General features: G+C 37.6%; 1 protein-coding gene across 1 annotated transcript in view; it reads left to right on the plus strand.

Annotated features, from left to right (window-relative positions):
* Positions 1–1,773: 1,773 nt before the first annotated feature.
* Positions 1,774–20,185, plus strand: part of hydin (HYDIN axonemal central pair apparatus protein) — a 70,435-nt gene continuing 52,023 nt past the window's right edge. The window contains exons 1-10 of the mRNA XM_037978285.1: positions 1,774–1,882; positions 3,244–3,369; positions 4,582–4,701; positions 4,939–5,073; positions 5,594–5,793; positions 6,040–6,164; positions 11,189–11,390; positions 15,824–16,013; positions 18,345–18,444; positions 19,652–19,770. Coding sequence (XP_037834213.1) covers positions 1,802–1,882; positions 3,244–3,369; positions 4,582–4,701; positions 4,939–5,073; positions 5,594–5,793; positions 6,040–6,164; positions 11,189–11,390; positions 15,824–16,013; positions 18,345–18,444; positions 19,652–19,770 — 1,398 coding nt within the window. The 5' untranslated portion in view covers positions 1,774–1,801. The remainder of the gene's footprint in view (positions 1,883–3,243; positions 3,370–4,581; positions 4,702–4,938; positions 5,074–5,593; positions 5,794–6,039; positions 6,165–11,188; positions 11,391–15,823; positions 16,014–18,344; positions 18,445–19,651; positions 19,771–20,185) is intronic.

Consider the following 20,185-nt stretch of genomic DNA (forward strand, 5'->3'; position numbering starts at 1 on the left):
AACATGGCTTTTAGGAAATGTGACTAAACTGTTTAGCAAATACAAACACAAATAATCATGATTTGTTTCATATTAAAAAGTGATTGTCATCCAAATAAATTTCCTCCTTCTCACATCAGATATTTAAGACGCCTTTTCCTCCAAATAAATCAAAAACTTTTGGGTTAAGCTTGCTATTTACAGTGAAGCATGACAGTAAAGCTCTAATTTGGGAGATTTTTACTTCAGGGAAGAATATTTTTTAATCAAGATTCCTATTTCTATATGTAAAAAACACGTTCTTCCTCATGAGAAAGCAACACTTTTCAATGAATTAAATCAGCGTTTTTGCTCAAAAATACACAGTATTTGATTTTACTTTTGTGATTATTATTATTTAAATAACCATAATTTCATATATATATATATATATATATATATATATATATATAAATATCTTGTTTTACAGATATAAACATTAGAAAATCTAATAAAACATAAATGCTTGGCCATTAATCTTTCCGTTGCCCTAACAGTTATAACAGAATTAAGTGTGGTGTAGCCCTAAAGAAGATACATTTTGCAAAACTGAGAAACAGACCATTTGCTTTTTTAAGAAGTCGAATTAATCACACCGTTTTAAGGGTAGTAACAGAGGTTTTTCATAACTTGGCACGTTTTCCTTTCTTAATTTAACCAAAATATACTTACAGGGAGTAACGTTTCTAAGCAGGCGCTGCTTCAAGCTGGAGCAGCTCTTAGCCAATCAGAGAGCAGCATACTGAGGGGTCTCTGAGTGCGTTGCCACGGCAACAAACTATAACGAAGTTCGCTTTTAGCGGAAGCGTTTCTTATTAGACAAAAGTTCGTGAACTCACCGGTAAGAGATTCTTTTGACAGCTGATTTTATAACCACAAAATTAGTTCAGTTGTTACTGAGTTTTTTTTACATTAACAATAAATGTCACATATATTTTTGAAGGGTTACACTTCAGAGAACGGTTGTAAAACTAGCTACTTTGGCTATAAATTCTCCTATATACTTAGTTGTACGTTGCAAAAAATTACAATATAGTATAAAATAATAACTGTTATGACTTGCTAAGTCATAAAAGTTATTATTTTAGCACTCCTGAAGTCAAAAAATGTCGTTTGTGATCGAAAAAGCACAAAATTCGTTATTTACCGTTAGCCCAACGTTAGGTTGACTTTAGCACAAATGGCTTATATTTTATACCGTTTATAGTTTCTAACTACTGACATGAGCCTCTGTTGATGATTAACTTTAATATACAAACGAACAACTTAATTAAAAGGCCTGGTCAGTGCTTAAAAATCTGCATATGTTGAGAAATGATGGCGTTGTAGCCATTTTGGTCAATCTTTACAAACAAAAACAAAAACAGAAACATATCACGCTCAATCATGTGTTGTGGTTGACTTTCAGCTACTACCACATCAACTTTTAGCTCTGTATCTGTAAAATTGACTGAAATAGAGACATTTTTGTGCTATCTAAGGTCAGCTGGCTGTGGCGGCCATCTTGAATTGTATTGGCTGCAGATGTACATCCAAGTTGACTCCAATAAAAAATAGTCCTGAAAGTGAGTTTTTAGGTAGACAGACAAACAAACCAACACGACCAAACCATAACCTGTAACGTTGGGTGTCAATAATGTTTAAACTGAGCGAAAATGATTGTTTAATTAGTTAGCAGTCTTCTCTTAGTTTTAGTCTAACTGTTTATTATAAAGTACATACCAGATTACCATTAACAGCTTTTTCTCATTTTCAGGTGATTTTATAACAGAACCCGTCCAGGATGAGAGCGGCTCAGTTTCAGAGCAAGACCCCTCAGCTTCACATTAACCAGTTTATTATAAAGGAGGACAAACCACGACGGGTGAGGCCATCGTTCATTCATTTTTAAAAGTTGCCACTACTTTTTAAATTTTATTCTAAAATATAATAGCAATATGACAACTGTTGCAGTCTTATTTGAGGTGTTGTGCAGGTATTTGAACTCGTGAGTTAACAGGAACCTGGTTTCTTATGACCCACATTTTGGACGTTATCCAATGCTTTTAAAGAACCTTCTTCAAATGACCGATTGCCTTAATAATTACCTTGGCTTCTTATGGGGAACAGAAATCAATACCTGCCTGCAGTGTTTACTTGCAGTGACTTCAACTCAGCAATTTTATGTCTGTGCTCCGTCCTGCTTCACTTAAGAGTCCTCTCAGATCAGAATGAGAACCACAGTAAACCGAAGATCTGTCCTTACAGTTCATTTTACTGATTTTAATCTTGATTGCATGATGCTTTTCTTTAAATCATGCAAAAGGTATAGTTAGGATCTGTGCCTTTTGAATTATTGTGTTTGTTTTCTTGTGATCCTTTTGTTTAGTTTATTCCCTTTGTTGTGTAGTTTTCTCCCTGTGCCCTCTGTGTTCATTGCATCACTTCTCATCTCCCTCAGTTATCTCCTCTGTAGTTTTCCAGTCAGCATGTTACCTGTCACCCCAGCTGCAGTCAGTCTTCCTCTCACCTTCAGTCACTTCCGTCCCATCTTTGCTGGTTCTTTGTTGCTTTCATACACTGTCTGGTTCTCCTCGTGTCTCCTTGTGGTACTCCTCATGATCCTCTCTTGGTTCCTTGTTGGGTTTTTGCTGCCACATCAGCTTTTTTTTTGTTTCTCTTTAGCTCCCATGTTGTCTGGGTCCAAATCCACCAACAACCTGTCAGGTTTGTTGAGTTCATTGACCAAATGCTTTAAGAACTCAGGTGCATATTTTATATCAATATGAAATAATACAGTTAAAATCTGAACTAAATATCATGCTCTAGTGGTTTCTGTTGACTTATAACTCAATTTAGCAATGCAGTTATTGATTGAGGTGGGTACAATGTGGGCAGAAGTGGGCAATAAAATAATGTGCTCTGCCTAGAATACAGTTTTTCGAACAGTGCACATGAAAATAGGTCACAATTTTCAAAAACTGAAAATCATATTTCACTCTACTTGCCTTCTAACAGAGAATTGTCCTCAATGAAGCTTCAGAATATTCACGTTTTTTTGACCGTATGTGTCGACGCTGTTAGCCGTCAAGCTCTCAGATGACAGCGTACAGCTGTTGAGCTCATTATCTTTTCCCCCCCTTTCCCTGTCAGTAAGAATCAGTGCCTCATCACTGGTGTATGATTTAAAAGATGATAAAGTGGCTGTCAGTACAGTCTGGATAACCACCCCTGGAATTGTTGCAGATGACGCCATCGGTTTTCACCCAGGAGACGCTTCAGTCCACAGAGCAGCGCCTGAGAAACACCAAGGAGGCGTACCGACCTCAGGTTCTTGAGTGGCTCGACTCAAGCAACGCCGTGCATCACAAGGTAAATGTCAGCTAATGCTGCGGTTCCTCAGGAGCATTTGAGATGACATTTAACAAGAACAACCAGGAGAAATGGTTGCAGATGGCGCAGTGACATGTGACATTGAAATGAAGAGTGGCAAGGTGGTATAACAAACTTAAAACTTGTGCTAGAAGCTGAAAACGTATCACAAATGACAAAACAATCCAAGCTGGTTGAGAATTTGCTGTGAAAATGTCTCCTGAATACAGAGCTGCATATGAAAGCTGCATCTCCTCCTTACTCAGCTGGAGCTACTTGGCCAGAGGTGACACAACGTGACTTCACGCTCATTACTTTACGGGCCACATTTAACAGGAGCCTTAGAGCAGAAAGACTATCAAAAGTTCATGTAAAGGTCTTTAAAATTTATAAATGCCAATTCAGCAGATTTAACTGAGGAAAAAAAAATCACCTTGTACATCTCACCTTGTCTGCTTTTTCTGTTGACTTGTTAAATATGCAAATGTGAAAGGAACAAACCTCTACTGTGAGCCGCAGCAGGTGATGAGTGGAAGCAGAATCCTGCATCGTCAGTGTGCAGCGCATAAAAAACACACATTATTCTGCTGTTATGATGTTCACGGCAGTGGCACGATGATATAAGATACATATAAGTTATTTAAATTAACTTCAGAAGATCTATGTTCTCATAAGTTTAAATTTGTAAGACTGAAAGCATTTCTAGAGATGTTCAGTTTAAGGATGAATACTGCTGTCTGTCAAAACATAAGAAACAATTCTTAAACAAAGCAGAAAACACATTTTTATCTGTTTTTTTCTGAACACCATGCTAATCAAAGTTTTAAAAGGGCACAGCTATTTGCTATTTTTATTATTATTGTGCCATAATTCTTATGCAGGCTAGTCGTTTTTATGTTCTTGTTTACACACTTCCTGTTTTTTTCTTTAAGTAAAAGTCATATTTTTTACTTATTTATTTGTTTTATTCTCGTCAAAGCCAGTATCAACAGAAGCAAATAATTTAAATTACCTCAGAATGATGGATGCTGTAGAGTACGTAACATTTACTTATTCTTCTTAAGGTTTAAGTCAAATTAATACTGCAAAGCAAAATTACAGTAGCATAGAAAATACCACATGCATTAAGTTGGTCATAAATAATGTAAAATGTTTGTGCCATCATTGTGGAGCACCTCAACCTTGTGTGTATTTGTGTGTGTATTTTGTCAGGTGTCGTCAGTAAAACTGAACCGGCTGATTTTCCAGCCGTACCCCTCAGAGCTGGTCTTTCAGAACTTCACTCCCTCTCAGACCTACTCATTACCCCTGCTTCTCCGCAACAATGACAAGGTGTGTTTGAGGAAGAAAATACTGGATATTAGGAATAAATGTGATCTAAAACTACATCTAGTTTTTCTCCGAATAAAAGTAACATTTCCTTGAAGGAATGCATATCACCTGCTGCCTTTCATCACGTTTTAAACAAAGATGTCATGTGACAGTTAGCTCGTTATCTGTAAAGCTATTTTTTATGTTTCCTAAAGTAGATTAGCTGTGGCAGCCATATTTAATGTGTTTTTTTTCCAGGTTTCTCAGCCCGTGAGGCTGGAGCTGCAGGATTCGGAGCAGTTCTACGTTCTGGGCCCTGAAAATGGAAGCAGCAAGGTGGCGCCAGAAATGGCTGCCTTGTTTACGGTTTTCTTCACTCCTCAAGAAAACAAGGTACTTTTACACAACTTCAGAACCAGCTTTATCAGATAAGCTTAACCTTAAAGAAGGCATATAAATGTCCAAAAATAACAACATTTAAATATGATCTAAAATTTTACTTTTTTTTCTTTAAAATCATCCTCCCAGCACATTTATTTGCTCCCTTGTGATTGATTATTGTTGTTTAGTTTGATGGAAAAGCTGAGGAATCACAGCTCTGTCTGGTAAAAGGTGTTTGGTGGAAAGTTTAGGACTATTCCTTTATGTTTCTGTAAACAATGCATGTAAAAGACCTGAAATCCAGTTGCATTTATAAGCTGATGGGAACTGAAAACACTGTCAGTGGTGATCTAAGTACATGTGAAACACGCAGCTTTAAACTGAAAGCACATTTCTTGGAAATCGTGTCTAAACAAAGATGCCAAGTCAACAGTATTTGCATGTTTTCTGTCTGTTTATCCAATTTTATTCTTGTCAGGCCATAATTTCCCAATCATTCCTTGCATATTAGACTTTAATTTCATCCACTCAGGACTACCATTACAGACTGGTTTGTGTGACACAGAGGGAACGGTTTGAGATCCCAGTCCGTGCCGTCGGGCCAAGAGCCGTTCTTGACTTTCAAGATGAGATTTGTTTACCCGTCTGCCCCGTGAAAGCCTCCACAGAGAAAACTCAACTGGTCCGCAACATAGGAAAGAGCAAAGCTAAGTTCAAGCTTCACACACAGAGGTGAGAGGCTGGTTTACTGTTGTAATGCTGTCATTTGTTAGTATTAAATGACTTTTATATTAAAATCAGTGTAAATCAATGATGTATCAGTGTTCTGTCAGAAGTCATACATCCAAACATCAGTGCATTTTGTTAGCAGCTGCTTTGTTCTGCAAACATGACAATCACTGCTGAGCATAACTAAAAGTGTTAATAAATGCTTCTGTTTTCTCTGCTCATCTCTGAAACAATCTGCATTAACTCCAGGCCTTTCTCGGTGACACCCTCCTCTGGGACTCTTGATGTTGGTGAGATCCTGCAGGTGACAGTGCTTTTCCAGCCCACGACTGTTGGAGACCACCGGCAGGAGCTGCGTCTGCACTACCACACCGGTGAGAAACATTCAGACCAACATAAACAAACTTTAGCTCAATAAAAGATGATCATACCATTATTACACTGACATCAATTCATAATGATGGGCATAACCTTTTTTCTGCTTTTAGCTAGCATTTTGCTTCTTTTACTTTTAGCTAGTGTTTTGCTCCTTTTAGCATTTAGGAAGATTAGGGATGTTGTATCTATCCCACATTTCCAGCCTCATCAGTGTTTTATCTGATTTCCTAATATTATCCATGGACAGGTTTTAAACATGCTGCAGTTTGTTCATTGCTCATTTTACTTTCAACAGCCTCTGAAACCATAAAAATACATAATTGTGTCTTTAAAATAAGGCTCTTTAACAAAAGTAGCTGAGTTTTTACCATTTGTACAGTTTAGATTTGGAAGAAACAAATAAAAACAGGGATAATGTTAAATGAAAAAAAGTTACACTAATGGAAAATAGTTTCCATTTATGTTCGTAGCAGGTTTTTCTTATTTTGGAAATGACTTGATGTGTTTCAGTGGGATGGAAACAGTGTTTGTGAATTGTTTGACCTGACAGGATGTGTTAGTTTAATATCGTCTGTATCAGAGTTACATCAAAGATAATTACTTATACCTCACTTTCAAGGTCTTTTTCAGGGTTACACTACAGTTTTCATCAAAGCTTCTTTATTCTTTTCTATCCAGGATCTTTTTTTAATCTACTAACCCATCTCCCCCCTGGTCCAGGTTTGCAAAAAATATCATTCCAAGTCCTCTCCTTTTGTTGAACACAAGGACAAACAAAAACAGGACACTTTTCCAGCGGAAATTTCCTGTTTTCAATCAAGACTTCTTAAAACTTCCAAGATGGGTAAAATCTAATATGATTAGTGCAGTTTTGTAATAAGTAAACATCACGATAAAGTGAAAAAATGTAGTGTTTTGCTCATTTAATTTAGATTAAAGATGTTGGGATGCATGTTTTTGTGGTAATTTGACTGTTTTAGATGGAAAATCATGCAAATCATAAATGTATCAAATGAGCAGATAACAGTAAGGCACTCTGAATAGGATCTGTGTGTGTGTGTATGTGTGTGTGTGTGTGTGCTCATAGGCCCATGAAGTCAAAGGTGACATAAGTAATGATAATGAGAGGAGAATCCATAACATCCCTGGGGAAGTGTGAACGCTAAGCTCATGATTCCGTGGAAAATCGTATTTACAGCTCAGTGCAGCATTATCTCTCTCCTCTTCCCTTCTCACTCCTTTCATCTCCTCTTCACTCCAACTCTGATTGTCTTTTCCAATAAAAATTTTATTGTCTTTTTTTTTTCCGAGAAAAGTTTACAAGACAAGGTGTGAGTCAGAGTATTATGGTTACCAAAGACTGTACAGAAAAGGCACATTGTTGGTGTCTAAAATGTACATAAAAGGTTTCCAGTTTAGATTTTCTACATACTAAAGCAGAGAAAAATCATCTGAATCTGATGGGGGCTACATATACACACACTTTATGTTTTTAAAGTTATTTCCTCCATCTAAATTTATTATTCTAAAGTATAATTTGTAGAGTTATTACCTATAAATAAATTAAAAACCCATTTAAATTCTATGTCGTCATGCAACAAAAATAAAAACCAATAGCTAAAGGGGTGAATACTTTTGCATCCCACTGTACATTATAATTAGATGAAGATAAAATTAGAAACCATTAAAAAAAACTATGAAATCAAACAAAGCGATGAACCTGAGCTGTACCAAACGCTGCAGTTTGAAATGATTTACTCCAGCAGTTTTCCAGAAACATTCATATGCATATAATATTCATATAATATTAAAGTATTGGCTTTATTATTATTTGATTATCGTGACGCTGGTCTACGAAGCAGAACTAAATCTGACATAGATTCATGATCATCCCTTTAATATTGATTCTTTTCACAAAATGCAAACTCCCTCGTGTGGTGAATGTTTGTCTTGTTGTCATCTTGGTTTCATGTAAAGCTATTTATTTTTTGCTGAGACCTAATGTTCGGTCACCAGGACTGCTGAAGGTGTGATAACAGAGGCTGTTTTGAGAAGCATTAATAATAGGAAGACCAGCTCATATCCAGAACAGCACTGACATCATACCAAAGACATTTATTTTATCATTTTTAATTGATCACCATTTCCCCTCAGTCTCATGCTTCAGGTCTGTAAGCATCCAAAGGTTTTTCTCTGGTTAGAGCTCATGAGCCGTCAGCTGGATGATAAAGTCGAAGTGTGTATTCAGTGTTTTAATTTGTGTGTACATTAAAAACACAGCTTCCTTTTCCCTGCTGTCAGTTCAAAGCACGTGCAGGTTTAAACAGGACAACTTGCACGGCTCTCTTGTTTTCTACTATTGTGAGACTGTGCAAACAGCCCCCCACTAACTCTCTTCCTCCTCTTCCTCTGTCCCTGCTGCTGATTTACAGCTCTTATGGAGCACTGATGCATAGGCTTTGATGGGGTTACAGCACTGAAGGGACTCAAGCGCAGCGGAGGCACACACAAACACAAACAACAAGTAAACAAGCACACCCGCTCTAAAACAAGCACATGCTTCCATGTACGCTCACACAGACGCGCTGCAGGATCTGCTGTTTGTGCTGTAATCAAAGGTAGCTGAGGGAGTTGAGAAGTTCTGTTGCTGTTTTCATGGAGAAATTATGAGGAAAGAAAGCGAACGGGGGGAATCGGGAAGTGGACGGCTGTGATGAAAGCCGAGCAATAAGCTGCAGCTCTTCATTCCTGTCAGCTGCTGTCATAGCATCACAGCACTGGGAGATAATTGCTTTTCTCTCTGCATCCTGCAACTCTTCTTTCTCTCCCTCTTATTTCCTTCCATCACTCATCTGTTTTCTTTTCATGCTTCTTCTCTGTCTGATAATGTCTCACAATTTTATAGAAATTCAAGCAGTGTGAAAGAAATGCACTGTCCTTCCTGTGGCGCCGTGCCAAAGTTTTAAATATTCCTTCTCTCTGCCTCTAGGTATATGATGAAAATCTCTGTGATAATTGGCTTGTTGGAAGCAAGCTCCATCACTGCTTGAATTCTAATATGTATTTACTGTAGGACAGGCAGAGATTTTTACCAGCCTATATTTGCCAAACTCAGTTTTCTTTGTTGAGTTGACACATTTTAAGGCTAAATTGGTCGCATTAATTGAGGTTTTCTTTTTAATGTTAATCACTTTTTATTATTCACCTTGAAAGCCCAAACAGAGATGGGTTAAAAGTTTTCCTACTCTTCAATGAGCAGGGCTACATGGCCCGTTTTCTAAAATTAAAAAAAAAAAAAATCTAGTTTCATGTTCCCAGTGACAATCGCACTTTGTGTTTTTAACACGAGGGACTGAAGTGCAGTCAAAAGAAATAATGGCAGCCCTTCATGGTTGGCTGTGAAAGCACTACAGTCACAGTCAAATGTGGTACACACTGGGCTCATTGAGCTACTTCCAAACAAGAAAATCTTCTCTTTCTCTTTGATTTCAGTTTTCATTTCTACAGTAATTTTACCGTCCAAAGTGGTTTTGCCACAGTAAGACAATGTTGTATCAATGAAACTATAAAAAAATAAATAACCATAAAAAAAATAATTGGAGAAGAGTGTTGTTTAAAGGCCAGATCCTAAATTTCTGTTCAGTCAGAGTTTTGCTTGTTTTGTATCCAGAATGACAGAGAAACAACAGGGCAGGCAATTAAATAAGCCACTAAAGGACTTTCAGAAAGGTTTCTGCAGGCTTGAACTCCATTACCTCTGATTTGAATGTAAACAAACACTTAACAAATTTACATGGCTCTTATTCTTGGTGGGTTTATACAAAACCTAGTTTTGCATTTTATTTCTGCTCCTGGTTCTTGTTGCTCTCAGTTTCAGTGATGAAGAGAGAATATTGTGATGCTGGACATGAAGTCAGTGCCTCCGATCCACCAAACCATTAGATGTTCTGTTAGTTTCTGAGCAGAATGTCTCCACCGGCTCAGAGAAACACTTGGTTCAAGCAGTCAATGTTCGTTAGTATTTATCAAAAAAAAGAGAACTAAACTGACCAGGTTTTGTTCAAACAGAAATATAATCTTTTGGGCATCTTATCTTAAAAAATAGATACATTTTTAAATAAAATACGTCAGTATTTTAGCCTTCTTCAGTAGTTTCATTACTTCTAATGAAATAATTTCATCACAGGCCATCAAAACAGTTTTTTGTGCAGTGGTTGATGTCCGACTTTAAATTATGTTAATTCCTGGGACTGAAGGACGGCGTGCGTCAGTGAGATGTCACCCATGGGATGTTCTGATAAGTTTTATTACAGAGAAATGATGCTCACATGGGCATACGTGCTGCTAAAAATAGAGCGTATTTGAGCATCTCGTGTGTGAATCTGGTGTGCTGTCAGGGATGAAACACTAAAACTGTGCATCACAGAGTCATGCTTTACCTTCAGTGTGTCAGTGCTGGGGAGTTTAGATATTTAAGAAATTCAAACCTAATCTTCTCAGCTTTAAACTCATTGAACTGCTGTGTGAACTCAGCACTAAGTATGTTCAGTTTGTAAGCAAATTGTGCATCAATAAAGACCGTCTGCTCTGAGCCGACTGTATGACAGGTAGCTTGAAACATCAGCGTCTCCCACAGGAGTAAACACACCCCGTGTACATGTCAGTGTCTTTAAATCTGCAGGTTGAGCACATTCAGATGGTTTGTCATATTGTGCAAAAAAACCCCAAAAAGTACCTTTTTCATCCCAGAGCTTTGTAGTGTCTCTACCTTAGCTTTCCCTAAACTGACAGATGTTTGTTTGCTTGAGTTTGACACAGGTACTCTATAATGTCCCTGACACTTATTACATCCTTCAGAATATTTGTTGAGAGTAGTATATCCCCTCTCAATTTATGTATTTAGGAAATCTATTTGATTTGTGTAGTAACGCTTCAGACTGTCGTTTCACACGCTGATGAGAGGTATCATAAATTGACATGAACTGTTTGCACTTGCCTGCTGTTTTTTTTGTCTGCTCAGGTGAGGATGTGTATATCAGCTTGTGTGGGACATGCAAGGAGTTAAAGATCCAACTTGAAACAGACTTCTTAATGCTGAAGAACACTTATATCAACATGACCGACACTCAGACGGTGTCCCTCACCAACGAGAGCGACGTTCCTCTTCGTTACCGTTGGGCAGTGTGGCGTAGCCAGAAACAGGAAGACTTGGCCTCGATCAGGTTTGAAATTAACATGTCTGGGATGAAGAAACAACCCGTCTTCCTTTTTTTTTGCAATACTTTATTTAAGAGTTTTTAAATTTGTAAAACAATAACACATACACACACATACTCACGTACACAAAGAAAAAACATCAATATCCCTTTCCAACCCTCCCCCCCCAAAAAATAAATAAAATAAATATATATATATATAATATTAAATAAAGTAAGATTCAAATATCTATATTTATGATAATAGTAATAATAATAATTATTATAATAAATAAAATAAAATAATATAATAATATTCAGGAGAGCAAAACAGTATAATGACGATTGGACCAACCAATACTGAGATGTAGCAATCTTTTAAGTGACTATGCTGAATCTAATAGGGGCACTGGCATGGTGTCCACATAGGTTAGAAAAGGCTGCCAGATTTTAACAAAAGTTTTATAATCACTTTTAAGAGAATAGGTGATCTTTTCAAGTGGAGCACAGCTGTTCATCTCTGAGAACCATCTTGAGATAGAGAGCTGGGAATCAGATTTCCATGTGATGGCTACACATTTTCTGGCAACACACAGAGCCAATTCCAGGAACTTCTGTTGACTTGTATTTAATCGTGTACCCAGATTTGTAAAGTCTCCTAATAAGCATATTTGGGGATCAAATGTTAATGAAAAGCCTAAAAGTGTTGACATAATGTTAGAAAAGTCATGCCAGAAGGTGTTCACCTTTATACAATTCCATGTACTATGCAGAAATGAACCCTCTTCAATGCCACATCTAAAACATAAATGGGATAACTCTGGTTTGTATTTATGCAATTTTTGTGGCGTAATATAGGTTTGATGAAGAAAATTGTAATGGGTCAACCTGTATCTACAATTAATCGTTGCATTTATACATTTTTGACACAATTCAGACCATAGTTCTGTATCAATTGCCACATGCAAGTCTGTTTCCCATCTCTCCCTTGATCTGTGTAGTCCAGGCTTTAATGTAGCACACATCAAGACAGAGTACACCCTTGAAATAAAGCGAGGTGAGTTCCCTTCATCAAGTAGTTTTTCCAGGTCGCTTAAAGGAGGCAGAGCCATATTTGGACCCAGAGATGTTTTTAGAAAGGATCTCAGTTGAAGATAAAAGAAAAAGTTCTTACTGGGTAGATTATACTTCTTCCTCATGTCCTCAAAGGACAACAGGGATCCATCTTCAAAACAATCCTCCAAGTAGCGAACCCCTTTCTGAAGCCACTGTTCCGGAGCTTTGCTATCCAGTGAGGTAGGTATGAGTCCATTCTGTTTCAAAGGTGTGCGGGGTGAAACAATGTTCTGTATTCCAATAGCTTTGTGAGTTCTATGCCATATTTTAATCAAATGAATTGAAACGGGGTTATCCGTTTTGTTAGAGATACTCGCTGGAGTCCATTTATAAACGAAGTCTGCAGGTGAACTTTCTTTAATATCATGCAGACCCACATAAATCCAGGAGGGTACATTTTCTTTCTCAAAGTAAAATGCAACAAATTTCATTTGAGCAGCTAAATAATACTTTTCTAGATTAGGTAACTTAAGACCACCAAATTTATAATCCCAAGTAAGTTTTTCTAACGAGATCCTAGGGGTTTTACCATTCCATATGAATGTTCTGATATGTTTATCGAGATTTTTAAAGAAATAGCGAGGTACTGGAATTGGTAGTGACTGGAAGAAATACTGTAATCTGGGTAGTATATTCATCTTAATACAATTAATTCTACCAATTAAAGTAATTGGTAAATTTGTCCATTTTTTCAAGTCTTCTACTATCTGGTTACTTAATGGTAAATAATTGAGTTCATACAACTTTTTAAGGTTCTTCTCTACCCTCACTCCAAGGTACCTAATTCCATTTGGTGACCACTTAAATTGACTTATTTGCTGGTATTCCACATAATCAAAATTTGAGAGTGGAAGAATTTCACTTTTTTCACAATTAACTTTATATCCAGAGATGAAACCAAAAGACTTTAAAATTACCTGTAACTTAGTAAGAGATTCAGATGGGTTTGATAAGTATAGAATTATGTCATCAGCTAGAAGGTTGATTTTATGAATTGTCTGATCTACTTGTATACCTTTTATCTCTGAATCTTGCCTTATTATCTCAGCCAAGGGTTCAATAGCTAATACAAAAAGTCCTGGAGACAGGGGACAACCCTGCCTACTGGATCTGTTTAAAGAGAAGGGTGCAGAAATCTGACCATTTGTTGCAATCATAGCTTGTGGTTTCCTATATAATGTTCTGATCCAATTGATAAAATTTCCACCAAAGCCAAATTTAGAAAGGACTTTAAACAAGTAGGGCCATTCAAGTCTATCAAAGGCCTTTTCAGCGTCTAAAGTAACAGCTATACTAGGTTCATCCCTGGAGGCTGCCACATGAATTATGTTAAGTAACCTACTAAAATTATTGGCCGAAGATCTTTTCTGAATAAATCCAGCCTGATCAAAATTAATTAATTTTGGTAGATAGTGACTCAGTCTATTTGCCAAAGCTTTAGATATTAGTTTATAATCTGCATTTAAAAGTGAGATGGGTCGAAAAGAGGAGCATTTTAGAGGATTTTTATCTTTTTTACGAATCACTGTAATTATAGCTCTTGAGAAGGACTCAGGAAGACTTTGTGTTTGAGATGCCAAGTTAACTACATCCATGAGAAGAGGTAAAAGCAAGTCTTTAAATTCTTTATAAAATTCAGGAGGGAACCCATCTTCTCCGGGTGACTTATTGCCCTGAAGAGTGAGTAAGGCCCTTTCAATTTCCTTGATGGTAAAAGGGAGATCCAAATTACTTTGGTCCTCTTGATTTAGTTTGGGCAGCTTGATGTTAGAAAAAAATGAGTCAATCACTGTGAGATCTTCTGGTGATTCTGACCTATACAAAAAAGCATAAAACTTTTTAAAGGTTTCGTTGATTTCTTTTGGATTCTCAGTTATATCGCCATATTCATTTTCTATTTGAGTAATTATATTTGAATTCTCTTCTTTTTTTAATTGCCATGATAAAACTTTGTGAGCTTTCTCTCCAAGCTCGTAGTACCTTTGTTTGGATCTTAAAATATTTTTCTCTGCTCTATATGTACATAATAAATTGTATTTAAGTTTTTTGTTAACCAGTGACCTATATACGGTTTTGTCTCTATGGTTTTGGAAGTCTTTTTCAAGAGTAAAAATTTCTTTTTCTAGTTCTTCTATTTCTATTGTATATGCTCTTTTAAGCCCTTTTGTATAAGAAATGATCTGTCCCCTTAGATAAGCTTTTAATGTATCCCATAATATAAAACTATTGGGTGCAGAGGGGCAATTAAATTCATAAAATAGTGTTATTTGTTTCCGGATGAAAGAACAAAAGTCTTGTTTTTTCAGAAGGGTTGGATTCAAACGCCACCTGTATGTACTTTGTGCTATTCCAGGCATATCTATGGACAAGGTCAGAGGAGAATGATCTGAAAGCAGTCTTGGCAAATATTCTGATTCCAAGACTCTGTATGTCATTTGTGATGACATTAAAAAAAGGTCAATTCTGGTGTGTGAATTATGTCTATTGGAATAAAAAGAATAATCTCGAGACTGGGGGTGTATATGTCTCCAAACGTCTGTCAAATTTAGGTCTTCCATAAACAATAGGGTTGTCGTGGCCGACTTAGTTTTGGAAACTGAGCTTGATGATTTATCCAGAACTGGGTCTAAGCACAAATTAAAATCTCCGCCAACAAGGATATTTTTATGCCCTCCTGATACCTTAAGAAAGATATCCTGAATGAACGAGGCATCATCGTAATTTGGGCCATAAAGATTTAGAAAGGTCCAACATTCAGAATAAATGTGGCAGTTTACTAACACATAGCGGCCTAAAGGATCAGTAATCACCTCCTGAATTTTGATAGGAATATTTTTATTTACTAATATGGCAACTCCTCGTGCTTTTGAATTAAAGGATGAAGAAAATACTTGGCCTATCCATCCTCCTTTTAATTTTCTATGCTCTTGCATTGTAAGATGAGTCTCCTGGATGAATGCAATGTCTGTTTTAATCTTTTTTAAATATGTCAAAACTCTTTTTCTTTTAACTGGCCCATTCAAACCATTCACATTAAAACTGACAATTTTCACTACTGTAGTCATGTAAAAGGTAGAACATTAAACAAAATCTAGTATGATTTCTCCATGTCAAATTAACAAAAAGTGTCTCCCCTGAACAACAACCCGTCTTCCTGATTTAAAGTGTGTTCGGACACCTTTCAGACTGTGTACTTTTTTATTTGTGTATTTGCATCATTTTACCCGAAATAGCTCAGGTGTCCATCGCTTTCTTTCTGTCAGCAACTTTTTGTTCTTTACATTCTCCTCATTCACACTTTGTTTTACTTTTCACCTTCTCTCTACACGGTGTCCTCTCTCAAGGGAGAGCTCAGTTCTCCAGCAGGGGGAGGAGGAGGAGGATGAGGAAGAGGAGGAAAAGGGAACTTTTCAGTGTGAATTTGACCCCTCGGCGATCCATCACCTCCCACTGCTGTCCGGATCCCTGCAGAAGTGCAGAAGCCAGGACTGCCTCCTGGCCCTCTCTCTCAGTTGCATAACTGTGGAGCCAATGGTGTGTCTGTTTCACTGCCTTTCTTTCCTGTCTGACCTTGCACAAAGGTTTTATTTCACAGTTTTGTCAATTTAAAGATTTTTCTGTATTTGTATTTAAGACTTTAATTCATTTTTTCAAGCATCATTTCCAAGCAGGCAGGTCTAAAGCACTTTGTCCAAGTGTTAAAGGCATAGTTTGGTTTAACTGAAATGATGCTGTGTGGAGTAGTTATGAGCAGTCAGTATCTTACCTTCATTTGTCTGAGTGATCTCAGTTTAGAGAATCAAAGAGGAATTTACCAACACAGCATCTGCTGTAATGTCACAAGTGAGTGTCAGTAGGTTAGACCATTTATATTTCTCAACTTTTAAATTGAATAATTTTACCTGGGAAAGGTTTACAAGACAGTGGTGAGAGCAGCCATGTTGTCTGGTTTGGAGACAAAAAGACAGGAGACAGAACAGGAAGTGGCAGAGCTGAAGATGTTGAGGTTCTCCTTGGGAGGGACGAGGATGGACAGGATTAAGAATGAGGTCATCAGAGGTCCAGCACAGGCTGAAGGACTGGGAGATAAAGTTAGAGATGGTTTGGACATGTCCAGAGGAGGGACAGAAGTATGTTAGAGACACAGAGGACAGACTGAGATGGTTTGGACATGTCCAGAGGAGGGACAGAAGGATGTTAGAGACAAAGAGGACAGATATGGATGCAGTTAGAGAGGACATGGAGGACAGAGTTAGATGGAGGAGGAGGACTCGCTGTGGAGACCCCTGAAAAGAGAACAGCTGGAAGAAAAAGAAGAAGAGGAAATGGATAATTTTACCAAGAGGTTTACTGTTGCCCACTGCTGAAAGGAAAAAGGGTGATAATGGTTTTGTCTGTGTTTGTCTGTGTTAGCAAAACATCTAATGAACCACCGGACAAATTTTATTGAGACATTCAGTGAAAATATTCACTGGATGTACGTCTGCAACTGGTTAACTTTTGGGGTCAACAAACTGAGTTAAAATTAGATGTGGTAGTAACTGAGAGTCATTCTCAACACACGCTCTAAACAATAAGACCTTTCTTGAGCTTGTCCATAACCTAATTTACAACATTTGACCAAACACTGAACTCTGTACTTTCTCAATATAAGATGATCTTAGTTTAAAACTCTGGCATGATAGGCAGACAATGTGTATTCCTTCAGGATATGTGAGGCCTTTAATTTATTTATGAATCTATTTGGGAAATGTAACATAAAACTCACAGCAACAGTTCACATAAATACAGTTAGCAACACAAATGATCAGCTGAATAATAATGACTATGTGTGCAGAAGTTTATACATGTATTTTTGTGTTTGATGAAATGAAATGATTTCTGTGATCTGCTGTAAGAGTCAAGTAAAGAACTGATTGCTCATAACTTCTCCACACAACCCGAAAACAAAGAAAAACAGTGTTTTCTTCTCACACAGTGAATGCTTGGGTTGAACAACCTTTGCTACATCCTCTGTCATAAATCCTGCATGTTGACTGTTAGCACAAACATTACTGGTTAGAGTTGAGTAAAGAAAGTTCAGATATGGCTCAGTGTTTGGCATGAAAAGCCTGTGTTACACTTCTGATGACAGGAGTCCACCGACCTTCCCTCTCAGGTGGTTTGAACTTCTCTGACACCGTCCCGTCCATCTCTGCTCAGCTCAGCCAGTTTCTGCTGGTCAGGGTGAAAGACAGAGGGGGGAGAAACACTTTGTAGGCCAGTCACACAAACACAAACTCTGAGAGGACATTTGGGAGAAATGTTCAGCAGTCTCCACACATACAACACAACCGCCCACATGGCACACATCAATATGACTGTTTATGGGGAGTAAGGAGTATACCTTCACATATCTGCAGGTTTTCTTTATATCATTGTGTGAATGCAGAGCCAGCATTCATTGAGGAGGATGGATGCTATGACTTTTATACTTTTCAAAATATTAAACTTTGTTTACAAATATTTTCCCCATAGAAATGCGTTGAGGTATCTCCAATTTAAGCAAAAACATTTTTCTTTTTGAAATTTGCCTCAGCGTACTGGCTCGGTTTTTGTTTCTAAGGATACTTTTAGCTCTTAGCTACAGATCTGCAACTTTTAGCTAGCATTTTGCTACATTTAACTTCCAGCTAGCCTTTTGATACTTTAGGTAGCCTCTTTTGCTGCTTTTAACTTTTAGCTAGCATTTAGCTTCTTTTAGCTTTTACTAGTGTTTTGTTCCTTTTACCTTTTAGCTAATGCACTGTTTTTCTTTTAGCTTTAACAACTCAGAAAATGCAGTTTTGCCTGTTTTAACGAAATTATCGTGTCTCCACGCTCCAGGAGGGGGAGATTTTCCCAAACACCACAGCACAGTTTAAGATTGTCTTCCAGCCTCAGGAGGCCATACTTTACCAACACACCATCTACTGTGATGTCACAGGTGAGCGCCACGAGTAACTTATAACGTTACATTAAACAGCATTACTGCCTAGTCCTGCTCATCTTTTCTCACTGTAGATCAGTTTTTGCCCTCTCCCTCCTCTCTTCCATTTAATAAAGATGGTTACGTCATCACTGTGGATAAAGTCATTTAAGTACTGGAGTCAGTGTGAAGCTGCGGCCTGTGGGTTATTCTTTGAACGTTCATTGTTCCATGAAGGAACATTAAAGGAGCAGCTCCTCCAAAATGTTCTGTTTGCAGGTTTTAATCAAGTATAAAGTTGACATTATGTGTTAAAGTTTACATTTAAAATGGTCTGAAAGTATGACTGTCCTTGAACCAAGGACTACTCTTTTTCTCTTGTTTGTTCTTTAACTTAACAGCTTCAGGCACACAGCTCACCCCTCCTGTTCGGTGAATCAGTAGCTTTAGTTTTCTCATAAAAGATTCTCCGTCCCCACTGGGACACTCTGTAGACAGAGGTTAGACAAATCTGAGTCTGGGTAACAAACCACAACTCTGGATGTAAACATCTCCTCCTCTCAGCAATGTTTCTTTCTCCTTCAGAGTGTAAAATTCTCTGCCAAAGTTGGCTGAACACCAGTTTGACAGGAGTCAATCCTGTCTGATTTTAGTGTTATACAGATTAACCTTAATCCTTAACTAAAGACGTTTCCGCTGATGTTTGTTGATGTTAGGTCCTCATACAATTAAATCTGAGCAGCTACATGAGGGCAGTTTGTTTTAAACAATTACCACATCATAAAGGTTGTCAAAGGCTGTTGGAAAATTTGAATGTGGCCATGTGTGTCTTTTAAGCCGGAGGTGAGATTTCCATTTATTTCCATCCTGTTTTCTAAAGCAGGTGAGAATCTGACCAACTTCATTCCCCGAAGCATCGTTTCCCAGTTCCTGACTTTAAAAACGGAGCAAATAAAACCTCTGGGTCTCTCATGGCATTTACTTTGTTATTAAACAGAAAAATAAAAAAAAGCCAGTTTAATTATTGTCACAGTTTGTTTTTGATTCTGTATTTTAAACCACAATGTGGACATGAAAGCAAATTATTGGAACTTCTTGCATAATTTTAAACTTTAGGTGGACATTCCTAATATTTTATTCTTACATCTTTTGTCCCATTAGTTCTCCCTTGACCAGAAAGGACTTTTATTTCTTGATTTTTACTTCCCTCTGCTCCTATTCTCAGGTCGTGAATCACGATTACCTCTCACAATACAGGGTGAAGGTCTTGGACCTGATCTCCAGCTCAACTATGCCCTAATTGATATGAAAAATGTGTTTATAGGCGACAGAGATCGTTATGAGGTAAGAAACCTAAAGAGAAATGAAAGCTGTTGTCCCGCTTTAGAAAATCACCTATTTAGATTATTCATATTAAATTAAACTCAAGAAATGAAAAGATTCAAACTTAATTAAACCAAATTAAAAGTCGGGGAATCTTGTTGGGGGTGCTCCGGGAGTATGGGGTACCAGGCCCTTTGATACGGGCTGTTAGGTCCCTTTATGACCGGTGTCAGAGCTTGGTCCGCATTGCCGGCAGTAAGTCGGACTCGTTTCCGGTGAGAGTTGGTCTCCGCCAAGGTTGCCCTTTGTCACCGATTCTGTTCATAACGTTTATGGACAGAATTTCTAGGCGCAGCCAAGGTGTTGAGGGGATCCGTTTTGGTGGCCTTAGGATCGCATCTCTGCTTTTTGCAGATGATGTGGTCCTACTGGCTTC

Source organism: Kryptolebias marmoratus, linkage group LG11 (genome assembly GCF_001649575.2).
Source record: "Kryptolebias marmoratus isolate JLee-2015 linkage group LG11, ASM164957v2, whole genome shotgun sequence".
Taxonomy (NCBI): domain Eukaryota; kingdom Metazoa; phylum Chordata; class Actinopteri; order Cyprinodontiformes; family Rivulidae; genus Kryptolebias; species Kryptolebias marmoratus.